The sequence below is a fragment of the Microcebus murinus genome, chromosome 3 (genome assembly GCF_040939455.1).
Source record: "Microcebus murinus isolate Inina chromosome 3, M.murinus_Inina_mat1.0, whole genome shotgun sequence".
In the NCBI taxonomy this organism is placed as follows: Eukaryota; Metazoa; Chordata; class Mammalia; order Primates; family Cheirogaleidae; genus Microcebus; species Microcebus murinus.
Window position 1 is genome coordinate 92430145 of NC_134106.1, and position 15320 is coordinate 92445464.

General features: G+C 43.4%; 1 protein-coding gene across 7 annotated transcripts in view; it reads right to left on the bottom strand.

The window, feature by feature from the left end:
• The window catches only part of PROM1 (prominin 1), a 105550-nt gene that overhangs the window by 36388 nt on the left and 53842 nt on the right, over nt 1–15320 (bottom strand). For all 7 annotated transcript variants that reach the window (XM_076001106.1, XM_076001105.1, XM_076001104.1 and 4 more), the window contains 6 exons: nt 14179–14299; nt 11535–11598; nt 10446–10535; nt 5825–6042; nt 3746–3820; nt 1615–1678 (listed from right to left, as the gene is read on the bottom strand). In XM_076001106.1, coding sequence (XP_075857221.1) covers nt 1615–1678; nt 3746–3820; nt 5825–6042; nt 10446–10535; nt 11535–11598; nt 14179–14299 — 632 coding nt within the window. The remainder of the gene's footprint in view (nt 1–1614; nt 1679–3745; nt 3821–5824; nt 6043–10445; nt 10536–11534; nt 11599–14178; nt 14300–15320) is intronic.

The window sequence follows — 15320 nt, forward strand, 5'->3', positions numbered from 1 at the left end:
CCAAAGCATGGGCGCTGGGGACATGAAAATAAACACCTGCCATCCAGGCTGATAGAGTGGCAGATGCCGGGCCCTAGGAAAACGCTGGCTTGTGTTCAAGCAATGACACCGTGCGCAATGGACCTTGCTCACGCACATGGGGCACTGGCTGTGTCGGACTTACGGGGGAGGGCCGCACGTGTGGGCAGGGGAGGTCCAGAGAGGGGAAACCAAAAGTTAAACGCAGAGGTTAGTGAGCAGGTGGCTGTCATGTGTAGAGCATGCATTAGCCTTCAGATGGCAGCGTAAGAAAGTGTGAACTCTGTCTTTAATGTCTTAACGTTTTAAAGTAGAATCTTCTATTAAACAAAGGGGAAGCCACAAAACATCGAAAACACTATGTAGTAGGATGATGTACTTTTTGCCCAAACTCTTCATGGGTCAAAAGAATACCATTAGGGGGGAAAAATCAAATATCTCTAACATAGTATTTTAAAACCATTTGGTCAAATGATAAAAAGAAGCACTACAATTATTTTTTCAAATAGAAGATAGTTTTACATAGCTTCAAAGATTTCTTCTCCAGGCAAATAATACCCCGGTTTGTCCCCATCCCTGCACAAAGAACTGCGCCCACTGCATCCTCTCTCTCTGCATCGCCACAAATGCCATGACCCAAACGCGGCACAATGCAACAATTTAAGACCAGTGGAACCCTCTCGATATTGACTCTGTCTCTCTAACATTATATGCAAGCTTCGAAGCCTAAAATACTATTACATCAGCATCCCCAGGAGACAGATGAAAATCGTCCTAAAAGACAAAATAAATCTTTTTTTTGTTTTTTTTTTGAGACAGAGTCTCGCTTTGTTGCTCAGGCTAGAGTGAGTGCCATGGCGTCAGCCTAGCTCACAGCAACCTCAGTCTCCTGGGCTCAAGCAATCCTCCCGCCTCAGACTCCCGAGTAGCTGGGACTACAGGCATGCGCCACCATGCCCGGCTAATTTTTTCTATATATATTAGTTGGCCAATTAATTTCTTTCTATTTATAGTAGAGACGTGGTCTCACTCTTGCTCAGGCTGGTTTCGAACCCCTGACCTCGAGCAATCCACCTGCCTCGGCCTCCCAGAGTGCTAGGATTACAGGCGTGAGCCACCGCGCCCGGCCAAAAGACAAAATAAATCTTTAAACATTCCTAAAAGAGAAACAAAGAAATAAACTTTAAGTTTGTTTAGAAAATAGAATAATCTACAGTTTTTGCCCAGTGAGAACAATCAGAGCGTGACCTTCCACACTGTTCCACCTTCCACTGGCTGTTGTCCTGTCTGTGAGCACACACTGGAGACTTGTCACCACATGGTGGCACTCAGCCGTGCGGCGCTGGCAGGCAGGATGATGCCCGTAAGTGCTGAATGAGAGGGTTGTTGTTTTTTTTATCTTCTTCTTTTAATCTGTATCACTGACTGAAGGTGACACAACTGAAAAGCTCTGATATTTAGTTTTCGAAGTTTTAGTGAGAGACTATTTTTTTAGGAGGAAAAGAAAAATACAATTCTTAACAATACCTTTCTTTGTACTGACTGTCCAATTCTTAACAAAGATTTAAAAAATTGACCTCAAATTAGGAATCTTACCTGCAATAATGTTCTTGGTTTGGTGTTGCACCCCGTTAGGTATATCATTAAAGGACTGATAGCCCTAAAAAATATTTCAAAATAAATTAATGTACACAGTAAATTGATGTACACTAGCGCCCACTTTGCAAGGTAATACACAGTAGAGAAGTAAAATAAGTATACGCCATCCACCTTATAACTGAAATTACCATTACATGGTCATTAAGCGGCTAAAAAAAAAATCCCCTTTAAAGAGCATTTTCTTTACATTGTATCAATTTAAAACTATGTTAAAGGTTTTTCACATAGAGTACTCCCATAATGTTAAAATCAACATATTTACTCACACAGATCCTAGGAATTATTGTGGATACATATATCCATACCACTGGTTCTCAAGTGGGGCTATATTGTCCTTCAGGGGACACTTGACGATGTCTGGAGACATTTCGGTTATCACAATTGGGGGGCGCTACTGGCACTGAATGGGTGGAGGTCAGGGGTGCTGATAAACACCCTACAACGCACAGACGAGCGCCACCGCAAAGAGTGACCCAGCACGGAGCGTCCACGGTGCTGAGGTCAAGAGACCCTCATCTGTACAACAGACCATGCGCAGGTAGAAAGCGAATTCCCCAAGACAGAGTATTACTTTCCAATTACAAAAATAAAATTAGAGATCCAGTCTCACAGAAAATAAATAAATAAGTAATGTCCCCCAATGGTTTACAGAGGAGACAAATTGTAAGTGAGGCTAAAACAAAAACAAAAACAACCACGCCAAGCTACATGGCTTTGGGGCCAAGTCCGTGAGAGGGAAATATCATTATTCCCGAAGAACTCAACGAAGCGTCCCGCGCCTCTCCTCTGGAAGGGGTCCGTCTGGGTTTCTTCGCTGTCTGTCGGGAACGCTATGGCACCTGCAACCTTCCTAAGATTCACGGCGCCGGCTGGTTTCCACGTTAGCCTGGCTACGTCACATGGCGTGAGAGGAACATCTGCGGCTTCTCGAATGAGCTGCCCAGCACACCTGTGCCTGCGTGGCTTTCTGCATGCCCCACCCCTTTCCATCTGTCTGCGTCTCGATTTGCGGATGTCACCCATCCTGGGGAAGTTCCGTGGCCTTACACAACTCCTGTTTCAATTCCTTCCTTTGACAAACAAGGTGACACCAAGGAGTGCAAAGACCAAGAATTTCGAGTGACCTGTTTTCATGGGGACACTTTGTCAGTGTATGTGGATGAGTGTTTTAACAGATATTCAAGACTTTTTTCACTTTTCACTTTTTTCGCTTTTTTTCAAGACTTTCACACCGAAAGACATAGAGTCAAGAATAAAACTATTCTCTCCCTTTCCTATAGGTCCCGGGCACTCTACTGAATCACTGAATTATAACACATAGAGAAATATTTCCTATGCACTCAGTACCTATTGGTTGAATACATAGCAACAATTGGCAAGCTGCTAGGGAAAATCATGGCATTCCAGACCAATCCTGTCCCTGCTTTTTTGGGAATCTATGGTCCAGTGGGCGAACAGAAACATTAAAGAAATAATTACAGTTACGAGGAACTTAACAGAGCATATCTACAATGCTGTAAGACTGTGTTAAAAAGGGTTTTGACCCAGTCCAGATGTTAAGAAGATGATATATGAATCTTAAAAAATGAAGTAGCCAGGCAAAGGCAGGGGAGAAAGAAGACAGGGCCAGGCATACAGCAAGTGCAAATTGCGGAAGTGGGAAGGAACAGAAATAAACCAGCGGGGCTGACACTGGCAGAGGGGGAGCATTTTGTATCAGAATCTGTGGGGGGTCCAGCACTACACCCACTAAATTCTGAGCCCCAGCAAAGCAGAGGTCATGGGGGTTTTTTGTTTTTATTTTTTATTTATTTATTTATTTTTATCTCTTATGGTCTTAGCATGGTGCTTTGCACATAATGGGTGCCTAACAAAAATGTATTGAGTTGGAATGAACAAAATTACCTGGAAGATAATAACTATCACCCTTCATGGCAACCCCTCTCCAGAATTGCACTGCTTTTTTGATGTTTCCTATTTTCTTACATAATAGTTTACCTTTTAAAATGATATAAAATAAGCTACTTCATTAAAAAAAAAAAAAAAAAAAAAAAACACCACAACATACCTTTTGGACCAGGCCATCCAAATCGGTTCTAAGAACATCATTAACACTGTCAAGTTCTCCGTCCACAGGAGGAAGCTGAAAATTTACAGAACAAAATATAAGGCAAGGTGGTCTCCCCCTCCCCAAAACTATTCCTCATGAAAAAGGGAGTCCTCTTATATCCAAGTCCTAAAGTATCTAGATTATAGAGTTCAATCTCAATTTCTTTTGAAGAATAGGGTATTGTTTGGGGAAAACACCTTTAGCTCAGAATGGCCTCTATAAGCACCAATTTTTAGACTTCTGGAGGTTTTCTGCTGCCATCAAATTTAACACAGATGTATTATGTGTGACCTTACAATTTTCAGTACTGAAGACTGTTAAAGTTGTAAGCAAACTTTTTAAAGTCACTTTTAGGAGTAACATAGTCAGGGTTATACTGGTGAGCAATCTGGAATACATTTTTCCAATACAGCATCCTAACACACATGGATTTGAAGTGCTCTAGCTCTTACCAATACGGGGACAAATCTCGCATGCCTCTGACATGGATGTACCCAGAAGGACACAATATCACTGCTCGGATATTTCCCTGGGAAATGTAACTTTAATCATGAGAGAACATCAGACAGACCTAAAGTGAAGGCCACTATACAAAATAAATGGCCTGTTAAAAATGTCAATGTCACAAAAGAAAAAGATGGAGTGAGACACTGTTCCAGGTTCAAGAGAATGAGACAGACATGACAACGAACAGTGACATGTCATCCTGACCTGGAAAAAAAGAAGATAGTTGTAAAGGGCATTTTTGGAAAAATCAACAGTATTTGAATGAAAACTGAGTGGATTAGTTGATAATGTTGGATCACGGTTGTATGTCCTAAATTTCCTAAATTTGATGATTATATAATGATTATGTAAGGTTGGGAAATGCACTAAAATACTTAGGGATAAAGGAGCATGATGTCTACAATTTATCTTTTGATAAAAAAACAAAATGCATATTATTTTGTGCGTATATATGATATGAATAGATAAACCAACAAAATGATAGGATAAAGCAAAATGCTGACACTTGGAGAGTTTTCTGCATGTTTGAAAGAACACTAAAATAAAAAGTTATGCCCCAAAAGGCTCTATCTCAAACAACTTAAACACAACTAAGCTCTAAAACACTGTTTGATGACTCCAAAACTAATTGTATCAGATATGCAGATACACGTTGCATGTGAAATGTTTGAAAAAAATTGACTCAGAAAATGTGGAAGTGAGAAAAAGAATATCTATAGTAAAAGATTATTTTATATAAAACGTGAGGTGTATATGTAACTAAATTAATAAATTAAATATCATGAATAGACACAATCATTTTGTCTTTATCCCAGAACTTTATATATCCAAATTACCCCAGATTCTTTTTAAAAAATCTTTCCTTTAGGAAAATGGGGGAATTGTCTTCTATTTCAGCATACATGGTTAATATACTAGGCACATCATTAAAAAACATATTTTAATTTTTAAAGCTATACATGAATGTATTCTGCTTCCTTTATTCCTTTTTTTCCCCTCTAAGACAGGGTCTCGCTCTATTGTCCGGGACAGAGTGCAGCGACATCATCATAAATCACTGCAACCTCGAACTCCCGGGCTCACGCAATTTTCCTGCCTCAGTCTCTAAAGTAGTTGGGACTACAGGCACACACCACCAAGCCCAGCTAATTTTTTTATTTTTGGTAGAAATGGGGTCTCTCTTGTTGCCCAGGTTGGTCTTGAATTCCTGGCCGCAAACAATCCTCCCGCCTTGGCCTCCCAAAGTACTAGGATTACAGGCACAAGCACTGCACTGGGCCCCTTTTCTCTTTTTGAGGCTGAATTCATTCTGATATGCTTCATCAAATGGCAGAGAACTCCCAAGCAGGGGCTCCCCTTCACTCCTCACGCCTGCTGCGGCCATTGCAAGGTGTGAGTGACAGCCCGAGAAGGCTGATAGAGGTCTGGGGCTTATGGCTCTCCAAGCCAGGCCGCTGTGCACCAGACAGGTCCAACCCCCCACCCCTCGTTTAGCCCTGCCCAGCTGTCCCCAGGCTCACAGCTGCTCACCTGATTCAGGTCGAGGTTGCTCTCCAGCTGGTTCAGAGACGTCCTGATGCTGTTGCAGGTTTCGCTCGATGGACGCACAGAGCAGGCGGGGTCGCTGAGTGAATTCTGAATGCTACTTTTCACGTTGGTCAGGGCGCTGCTGAGCTGTGCGCTTTCCTCGCGCAGGCTCTGCAGGCTGTTCTTCATGCTCTCCAGGGCCTTTTTGGTCTCTTTGATCACTGTGGGAACAGAGCCACTTCAGAGCAGAGGCACTGAGGCCCTTCTGGGCTACAGACGTGGCCGGACGGAACTGGACGTGAGTTGTCCACCACCGTGGACGGCAGGCCGAGGAGCCTGCTGCGAGCGGACATGCTGGGCCACCGCAGGCTCCTCGGCTTGCCACTCCAACTGCTCACCTCTCCCGCTCCTTCACGCAAGAAGCAGGGGCGAGCAGCAACCCAGGAACGTGAGGGGACACCTCGGCACAGCACTAACTGGCCGCTAGCAGCCGGCAAAGGTGCCGCTGCCCAGCCTTGAAGAGGTCAGTCCAAACACGTCAACCATCACCCCCCCCCCAAGCAGTTTAAATCTACATAAAAATTGATGACACCCAGCTATGAATATTCAAAGAATTGGAACTAAACCTAGCACAGTTTTAGATTCAGGCAGGTCTAGGCACAGATCCCAGCCTCACTACGTGCTGTGTGACACATTTCCTGAACCTCTCTGAGCCACTTTCCTCATCAGAAAGTGCTGACACCACGACCACGTTCATCACAAATTGTGGCGATTAGACCGATTGGATTCAAACCCCTAAAAGGTAGTTGGGAGCCCCACAGCCCAGAATATACTCTCATACAGAGGGCCTCCAACTTACGATGGCTCAACTTAACGATTGTTCACATTTATGATGCTGGAAAGCGATATGCATTCAGTAGAAACCATACTTTGCATTTTGAATTTTGACCTTTTCCCGGGTTAGCAACAAACGGTACAATACCCCCACGCCCCAAGGTGCTGGGCAGCTAGTGAACTGCAGCTCCCTGTCAGCCGCAGATCACAAGGGCAACCAGGATCCTCCATGGTGTATTCAACACGCTTCAAGTTAGGGTGTTTTCGATTCACCACAAGTTCACTGGCACATACGAAATCCCCCCGAGTAGCTGTACTAGGGAATCCTGAATAATTGTTTGCTATCCTGATTTCTCCAGGGGAATGACACCCTCCGTGTACAACTAGGGAGGTAGTGAATTACAACTCTTTTCTACAGTGGCTTAAAGCCCCAGGAGTAAAAGATATGAAATTTAAATTAGAGGGCATTCCTCTTCTTCTAAACAAATAAGTCTTCCTAGTCAGGAAGACTTTACTCTGTGGCTCACAAAACAGATGGCAGAGCATCAAGCCACAAGTGTTTCAAGGAAAATGTGGATGCCCTTAACAACTGGTTTTCCCATCCTTCCCTGGCAGCCACATAAGACCTGAGTGGTAAAACCACACACACACACATACACACACATGCCATGCACACATACATATAAATGCTTCCGTACCGTGGAATCTCACCAAAAGTAACCTGAGGTCTCATCCCAGTTCTCCTTCTACCTTGCTATGTAGGATCTTTGGCAAACTCTTTCACCTCTCAAGACCTCAGTTTCCTCATCTGCAAGTTAGGGAGCAAATTGGATCATCTGGTGGTTACTAGAGGAGCCTGTCGTTGCAGGCTGTGTCCTAAGTGCTCATGAGGCTGACCTCTTAGGAGGTGGGGTCCCCAGTTAACTAGGTCTGCCTAGGAACTGCAACCAGAGACCTGGGGAGGGTTCCAGAATTGTACTGTATGCCCCTTGGTCTGAAATTCTATCACCTTGCCCAAATAGAAAATCTTAAAATCTGCTCCAAATAGTATTTTCTCTTGAATTTCAGCTCAATGAATGCTTAACAATATTCAAGACTACAGTAATATTTAGGACTATCAAAGAATACCCTAGGCATCCATTTCTCATCTCTCCTACCTGCCTCCAAGCATTGTCAGCAAAGTATGAAGCCCCATACCTGGCTCATAGTAGAGGCTCAATAAATAATAACTACAACAAAATAAGAAACAAAGAACTCAGCTGCAACCAGAAACATATAACAGAATGCAAATGAGCATGCTGAAATACACCTCACATGTTAACATTCTATGGTTTACCCCATGGCCCTTTCCACTTTGAGTTCAAGATAAGTTATTTTAGGGTAACAAACAACAACAACAAAGAATGACAGATTATAAAATAAACTGATGGCCCAGGAAATGTGTGTGTATTTCAGCACCATCCATAGACATTTTGGGATACAGGTAATATTCTGTCATGTCCCGGGAAAGACTCAGAAGTAATAAATATTTTCCAATAGCTTCAAAGCATTTTATACCCATGAAATATTAACTACGTTATAACTCTGGGAGTCATTCCAGGCCTACCAAGGTCACATATATTATGTATCTGAAGGAAGTGGAAATGATATTTCAGATTCTCAATTTCAGTTAATTAACATTTTACCAGCCCATAGCACATTTCCTTTATAGGTCCTGGACCTGCAGCCCAAATATGATTTGCACAAAAAAATTTGCAGGCTTCTCCTTTCTCCAGAGTCCACTAAACACATAAGCCTGCAAAGCATTTTTAGCAAAACATTTGCTCATGCTGTTTATTAAGCATGTTTTAAGATGTTCTGGCAATACCAGAGGCTAAACTTTAACTTATTTGGACTTTAAAAAAAAAAAAAAACAATAATAACACAGGAAGCATTGAAGAGAAAAATAAGAACCATTTTAATTGCTTTTTAATCTAAAAAGCACTATAATTCGATTATTTAAAATTGTGGGAATATTGGGCAAAAAGTAAAGGCATACACCAACCACACTGCATCATTCATATGCTTTTGCACAGCTTTACCATCATGTAATTTGGGGGCTGCAGGCGATCTTGGAAGACTGACGTTCGGATGTGCTGATGCATGAGGAATGGGGGTGCAGGGATGCCTGGCATCATCTTGTGGCCACACCAGCACCTGAACCCCAGATTCCCAACTCTTCCTCCAAAGGTACACTATGTTAGCTTCCCGTGGATGCCACAGTGGCATCCTACAGCTTAACATTTCCAAGCGTACTGAGTTCCATCTGGGATGGTACAGGGAGCACAGGCTTTTGTTAGACCAGGGTCTAAATCCCAAATCTACCACTTCCCAGCTACCAATTGCATGGACTGAAGTGCATCCCCTCAAATTCATATGTTGAAGCCCTAACTCTTGGCCTGTCTTTGCAGACAGAAACTTGAGGGAGGTAATTAAGAGGAAGTTAGGTCATAATGGTGGGGCCCTAATCCGGAGGAACTGGTATCCTTACAAGAAGAGGAAGAGAACAGCGATGAGTGTCCAAGATGGGGAGTGAGACTGGAATGACAAGGCGGGGGTCAGGCATGGAAGGAAGGGAGGGAAGAAGATCAGAGGAAGGGAGGGAGAAGCTACATAGAAAAAGCTAGAACAGGGAGGCAGGAGGCAATGGTCTCTGAGGTCACATCCTTTTTCTGGGCCTCAGTTTCCTTGCCTGGAAAGGAAATGGCTGGTGAGGAAGAGAAGGGATGTCTGGAGACATCTAGGCATCAACATCAAGGACCCACCTTCAGATTCTAGCTGGACCCTTTACAGGGACAAGGACAAAGGCAAGGAAGGACCTTTTCAATTAGTAAAGACTAATTGTAAGAACTCCTGGTCTGTTTTGTCCATCCTCCTGTTCCTGTACGTTCATCTGAGATGTTGAACTATAAGGAACGCTGAAAGGAACGGGCATGATTTTGCAATTTCCATGCAGTTCCCTCCTTTATGTCCTATTTCTCAGGAATGCTAGCTCATGAAAGTAAAATCCTTATTGGCAAAGTGACAAATGTTTTGCATAGATGACATTGTCCTCGCCATCAAGCGCCCAGCACAGACATTTTTTCTCAACATTTGGAGGGGCCTGGGAGATCTTTTCTCATTGCTGTAGAATATGCAGTTTATTAAAATCAGCGTATCTGCTCACTTATATCACCGACCATGGTGGCTTAAGATATATATGTATATACCTTGTTTCTAAAAGTTGCTCTTTTTTGGGGGGGAAAGGGAAAAAGTAATTAATAGACCTTGAAAGATCTAAATTTCAATAGGCTACTCATCTTTTATGCTAGGGGGCGACAAATTTTTTCTACAAAAGGTAAAATAGTAAGTATCTTAGGTTTTGCAGGCCATACCGTTTCTGTGGCAACTACTCAACCGTGCCATCATGGCACAAAAGCAGCCATGAGCGATACCTAAACAAACATGCGTGGCTCTGTTCCAATAAAACTTTATTTACAAAACCAGGTGGTGGGCCCCTATCAAATCCCGCCGTTATTAACTCAAATGATTTTTAGACCACCAGTACAATAGCTTTGGCACAAGCTTTAAAAAAGAGCAAAACCAAACTACTGTGACACAATGTGTCTGGACCCGGCCTGTCTGCATGGCCTCAGACAGTGGCTGTCCCCACAGCCAGCCCTTAGGGAAACAAGAGAAGAGTGAGAGAATCTGCAAAGCCCAGGGGCTCCTGGGTGGAACGTGCGCCCGTCATTCCCGCCACACTGCTCACCTGTCACCATGGCCTTAATCTCATCAAGAACAGGGATCACGGTGGGTCTTAGTCGTTCTTGAATTCCGCCTCCTAGCAATAAATTAATACCTACATGCAGAGAAGCACAAGGGACAGTGAGGGCAGCTTGTTCCTTCACCCCCTCCTCCCCCTCCGCCCGCACTCTCCTCACACCGCAGGTCCCGCTGGCCTGGCAAACCAGTGTCGGCCTCCCCCCGCCGTGAAATCTGTCCTTCATCCTAGACCCCGTCTAGGCGTGGACTCCCGAGTGGGGATTTCTCTTCTAAGTCCCACGCGGCTGTCCCCCAGGGAAAAATTAATCACCACAGACTGGGTGTTTATTTGTACTAGGAACGTGGCATTTATCACTCTGTGTCCCCAAATCTCTTGTGCTAGACTGGGGTTTTAATTGTTATGATTAAAGACACTATTACTGCACACTTGTTATTGTGACACCGGGGGCTGTCCTGTGTGCACCGTGGGATGTTCATTTCAGCACATCCCTGGCTGAGACCCACGAGATGTCAGTAGCTCTGCCCCACAGTTTCCCCTCCCCTCACCGTGACAACCAGAAATGTCTCCAGATGGCACCGAATGTGCCAAACGTCACCCCTCATTGAGAAACGCTAAGCTAAGCTGCAGGTGAGCTCCTGTAGCAGGCAGGGACCAGCCGTCTCCACTCGGCTGTTTCTGAAGCCACCGGTTTCTCTAAGGAGCCCTCGTGTCTTTAACAGAGCACCTGGCAGGGACACGATTTCTCTCCCGCACGGCGAATGCAGAACAAGCACGTGCGAATGCAAGAACACAAAAGCTTTACGATAACCATAAAATGAAAAAAAAAAAAAAACGCAACGTCCGGCTGCCGGTGCGACAGAGGCTTTCAGGAAGTGCTAGGTCCTAATCACTGAGGGACAAATGGCAAGTCATTGGTAACTCCGGGGAATTATTTTTCTGTTTTCCCCCTACTTTCACGTACTTCATTTCTTAGTTCATGTTTTATGGGAGATGGGCCACAGGACCTTTTAGCCAAAACTAACAACAACAAAAAGGAACAAATACAAATTTGAGGCAACTTTAAACTTTACTCACCGTTCAGATCTGAGAATGCTTTGTCCTTGGTGGTGTTGTACTGCGCCAGTATAAATTGGATTTGCTTCGGGGAAAAAAAATTATATGAGACTTCTTCTAAGGTCCAGACACATGATAAACAGACAAAAAGAGATTCAACACACAAAAGTTATCCTGAATCGGATCATTTAAAAAAATAAATAACCAGCAGGGTCTTAGAGATGCTTCTATTTTCTGACATCCAGACTTCTTAATAACACTCCGAAGCTTATTGGTTTAAAACTTGACTTATTATGTCTTATGATTCTGTGGATTGGCTCTGTGCATCTTCTTGTTGGACGGGCTTGGCTGGGGACAGGTGGGCCCCCGCACCCTCTGTGGACTCTTCCCTGCCCCAGGTGGCCAGCCTGGGGTGTCTGCACATGGTGGCCCAGGGTAACCAGCAGGGAGAGAGTAAGAGCGGACACTACAAGGCCTCTGGAAGCCCAAGTTCAAAACTAGCACAAAGTCACGTTATTTTCCTGATCAAAAGCTCGTCACAGGGACAGCCCAGACACCAGGTGTTAGATTTACCTCTTGACCAGAGAAACTTACCAAGAATTCACGGCCATTTGCCATCTACCACGCTAGGTCCATTTTATTTAGTGACCATTATGAACTGGCCTCCAAAGAGGCTGCTTCCCCTTCTGTTTCCTGTGACTCAGTGCACCTGTCTTCCCACTCCCTTCGAAATACTGGGTGCTGCTATTATTAAATAATTATCAGCAATCTTCTCAGTGAAAATGTGCATCATTGTGCAAATTTTCATTTCCCTGATTTCTAGAGTAATGTAAAGCCTCTTATTCTCTTTGGGGCCAGTTATATTTCTTCTGTAGATTGCCTGTTCACATTCTCTGCCCAATTTTTTACAGACTTGTTAGAGCTCATCATATATTTTGCACTAAATAAGTTTCCCACAAAGTCATAACAGTTTACCGTCCTTGTAGGACTAGGAAAGCAATCCCAAACGACACTAGCCATGACTGCTGTCTAATTTTGCCAACTATTTAGGAGTAAAGTTTTTCTTTGAAGTCTTTGGAGTGATAGGTAAAAAATATTACAAATTCCTAGTCCCAGATTGGGAAAAGGAAACATTTCCATCTGTGTACGGGCTATAAAAGTATAGCTAAAATTGACTTCTCTACTCTCAATGTTTAAAAATGCCTGCATTTATGGTTTCTAAAATTTCAGGGTAACATTGAAAAAAAAGTAAGAAAAAATATGTATTTAAAAAATGCCTGCATTTGTTTCTCTTTTATTTTCCAACTATTTTTGAAACTAGTGCAATATTTAACGTATTAATATTTTTAGAATATAATGCATTTGGAAGAACAAACACATCCTACGTGAGGAATCTGGCAGACTCTCACCAGTGAATCCAGGAAGAGGTACCCTCTTTTCATGTTGCTACCCCCAAGCATTGCACATTGACACTAGTTCCCACCCAGATGCTTTTTTTTTAATTTTATTTTTTATTATTTTTATTTAGGCATATTATGGGGGTACAGATTTTAAGGTTTCAATAAATGCCCTTTCCCCCTTCCCCCCACAAGTCTGAGTCTCCAGCATGACCATCCCCCAGATGGTGCACATCTCACTCATTATGTATGTATATACCTGCCCCTCTCTCCCCTCACCCTCCAGATGCTTCTTAAAGCAATGCTCTGAATAGCTAATATGTCAGCACAACATGCTTCTGGAATTCAGAAAAAGGGAGCCCTTCCCTCCCATCACTGCCCTTCAGCAATCCCATTCCCCTTCACTAAAGACAACTAGTATGTCCGAGTGTGTGTGCATGTGTGCGTGTGAGCACGTTTGCGTGTAAGAGTGCATGTGTGTCCTTCCCAAAGAATTTGACACACCTATACCGATATTAGCAAATGGGTGTTTATAAAGCAGAAAGGTGTCTTTATAAGAATACCTTTATGCAAATGATGTTGAATTAATTATACTGCCAAGAAAGGGAAAGATAATAGCATTCAAAGACTTTTCATTAAAAAAAAATCATGAGAGCCTTAAAATGGTCAAGTATTTTTATAATATGTACTATAATTTTATGTCATATCTTAATAACATAAGATAAAAACACCAATTCTGTACTCTTTTGTTTGTTTGTTTTTTTGAGACAGAGACTCACTCTTTGCCCGGGGTAGAGTGCCATGGCGTCAGCCTAGCTCACAGCAACCTCAAACTCCTGGGCTCAAGCAATCCTCCTGCCTCATCCTCCCGAGTAGCTGGGACTATAGGCATGTGCCACTGTGCCTGGCTAATTTTTTTGTGTGTATATTTTTAGTTGGCCAATTAATTTCTTTCTATTTATAGTAGAGACAGGGTCTTGCTCTTGCTCAGGCTGGTTTCGAACTCCTGACCTTGAGTGATCCTCCCGCCTCGACCTCCCAGAGTGCTAAGATTACAGGCGTGAACCACCACCGCACCCAGCCTTTGTACTCTTTTGAAAACCATTTCCTAAGGCCTTTATTTCTTCATCTATCACAATAAAAGGTAACACCAGTCTACATTGATTCACCGGCTTTCTAGAAGGTTCAAATGAAATTCCAAATACACACAGGAACTCCGAAAAGCCAAAATTACAAAGTGCCACGGGATATATGGATTGTGGTTTTACCTCTGGAGCTTGATTCAGGAGAGTTCGCAAGTCTTTGAAATTGCTGTTGGCCAGTGTCCGAGTCCTCTTGACCCGGTTCCGCACCGGGTGGTTCGCCACAAAACCACAGAAGATGCCGAAGCTGCGGGGAAAGGAGAGGGGAGGAAGAGCATTGACCACACAGCCCGCAGTCACCTGGCCAGGCTGGGGCAGCACAGTGGGAGCCGGGAAGGAGCTGTGAAGGACCAGCCTGTCCTCTGCCCCCTGCCCCCTCTGCTATGCTATGACCCCGAGGTCAACCTGCCACCCATGAGGGCCACAAAGCAAGACTCAGTGCTGTCAGAGCAGTCAAATCTCTATGTACAATAAAGTATTCTGCTCAAAATGACTCTCGAAAGTAGAACAATGTTCACAGTCAGTTGTGGAGGAAACAGAAGTCTCACGGGCTGTAAGGCAGCACCCACGATCCAGTCCCATTCCTGGCGAGACGGAAACGTGTGCACGCCCAAACACGCCACACGCCTCTGCTCCTCCCACCCGAAGACTACAGGAAAACACACCGAAATGAGAAGAGTGACTTGGGCCTTCTCATGTTTTTAGCTTTTTTCCTTTTGTATTGTCCAGGCAGAAAAGAAATATGAGCTACTGTAGCATTAAAATGCTATATGAGAAGTCCCATACAACAGAGTTCCTACTGCATTATTTCATTTACAGAAAGTACCGATACAAGCAAAACGATGGCACTAAAACTCAGTGGTTACACTCGGGGGACGGTGGCCAATGGCAGAGTATTCTGTTCATAGGTATATTCCCGTCATGGAAATTCATGCATATGTACTTACGAAAAGGACACTTTTCTCCATGTGAAATACACTTCAATAAAAATTTCAAAAATGCTGTCTGAAAGGCATCTTGCAAGAAAGGCTACTACTCTATGTGAAAAAACCAAACATTTTTCGCGTTTGTTTAAAATGCCTACATTTAATAATTTTTAAGGGCTCGTAATGTTGGCTAGTTGCTAACAATCTTTTGACTTAAATTGATTTGACCAATTTGTTTATTTTTCCGGCAAAGTCTTCAAACATTTAAATGTTAGATTAAAAAATGTTGATTGTCAGGATCCTGTTGGATTTGGCCAGCAGATGGCAGCAAGAAATTACATA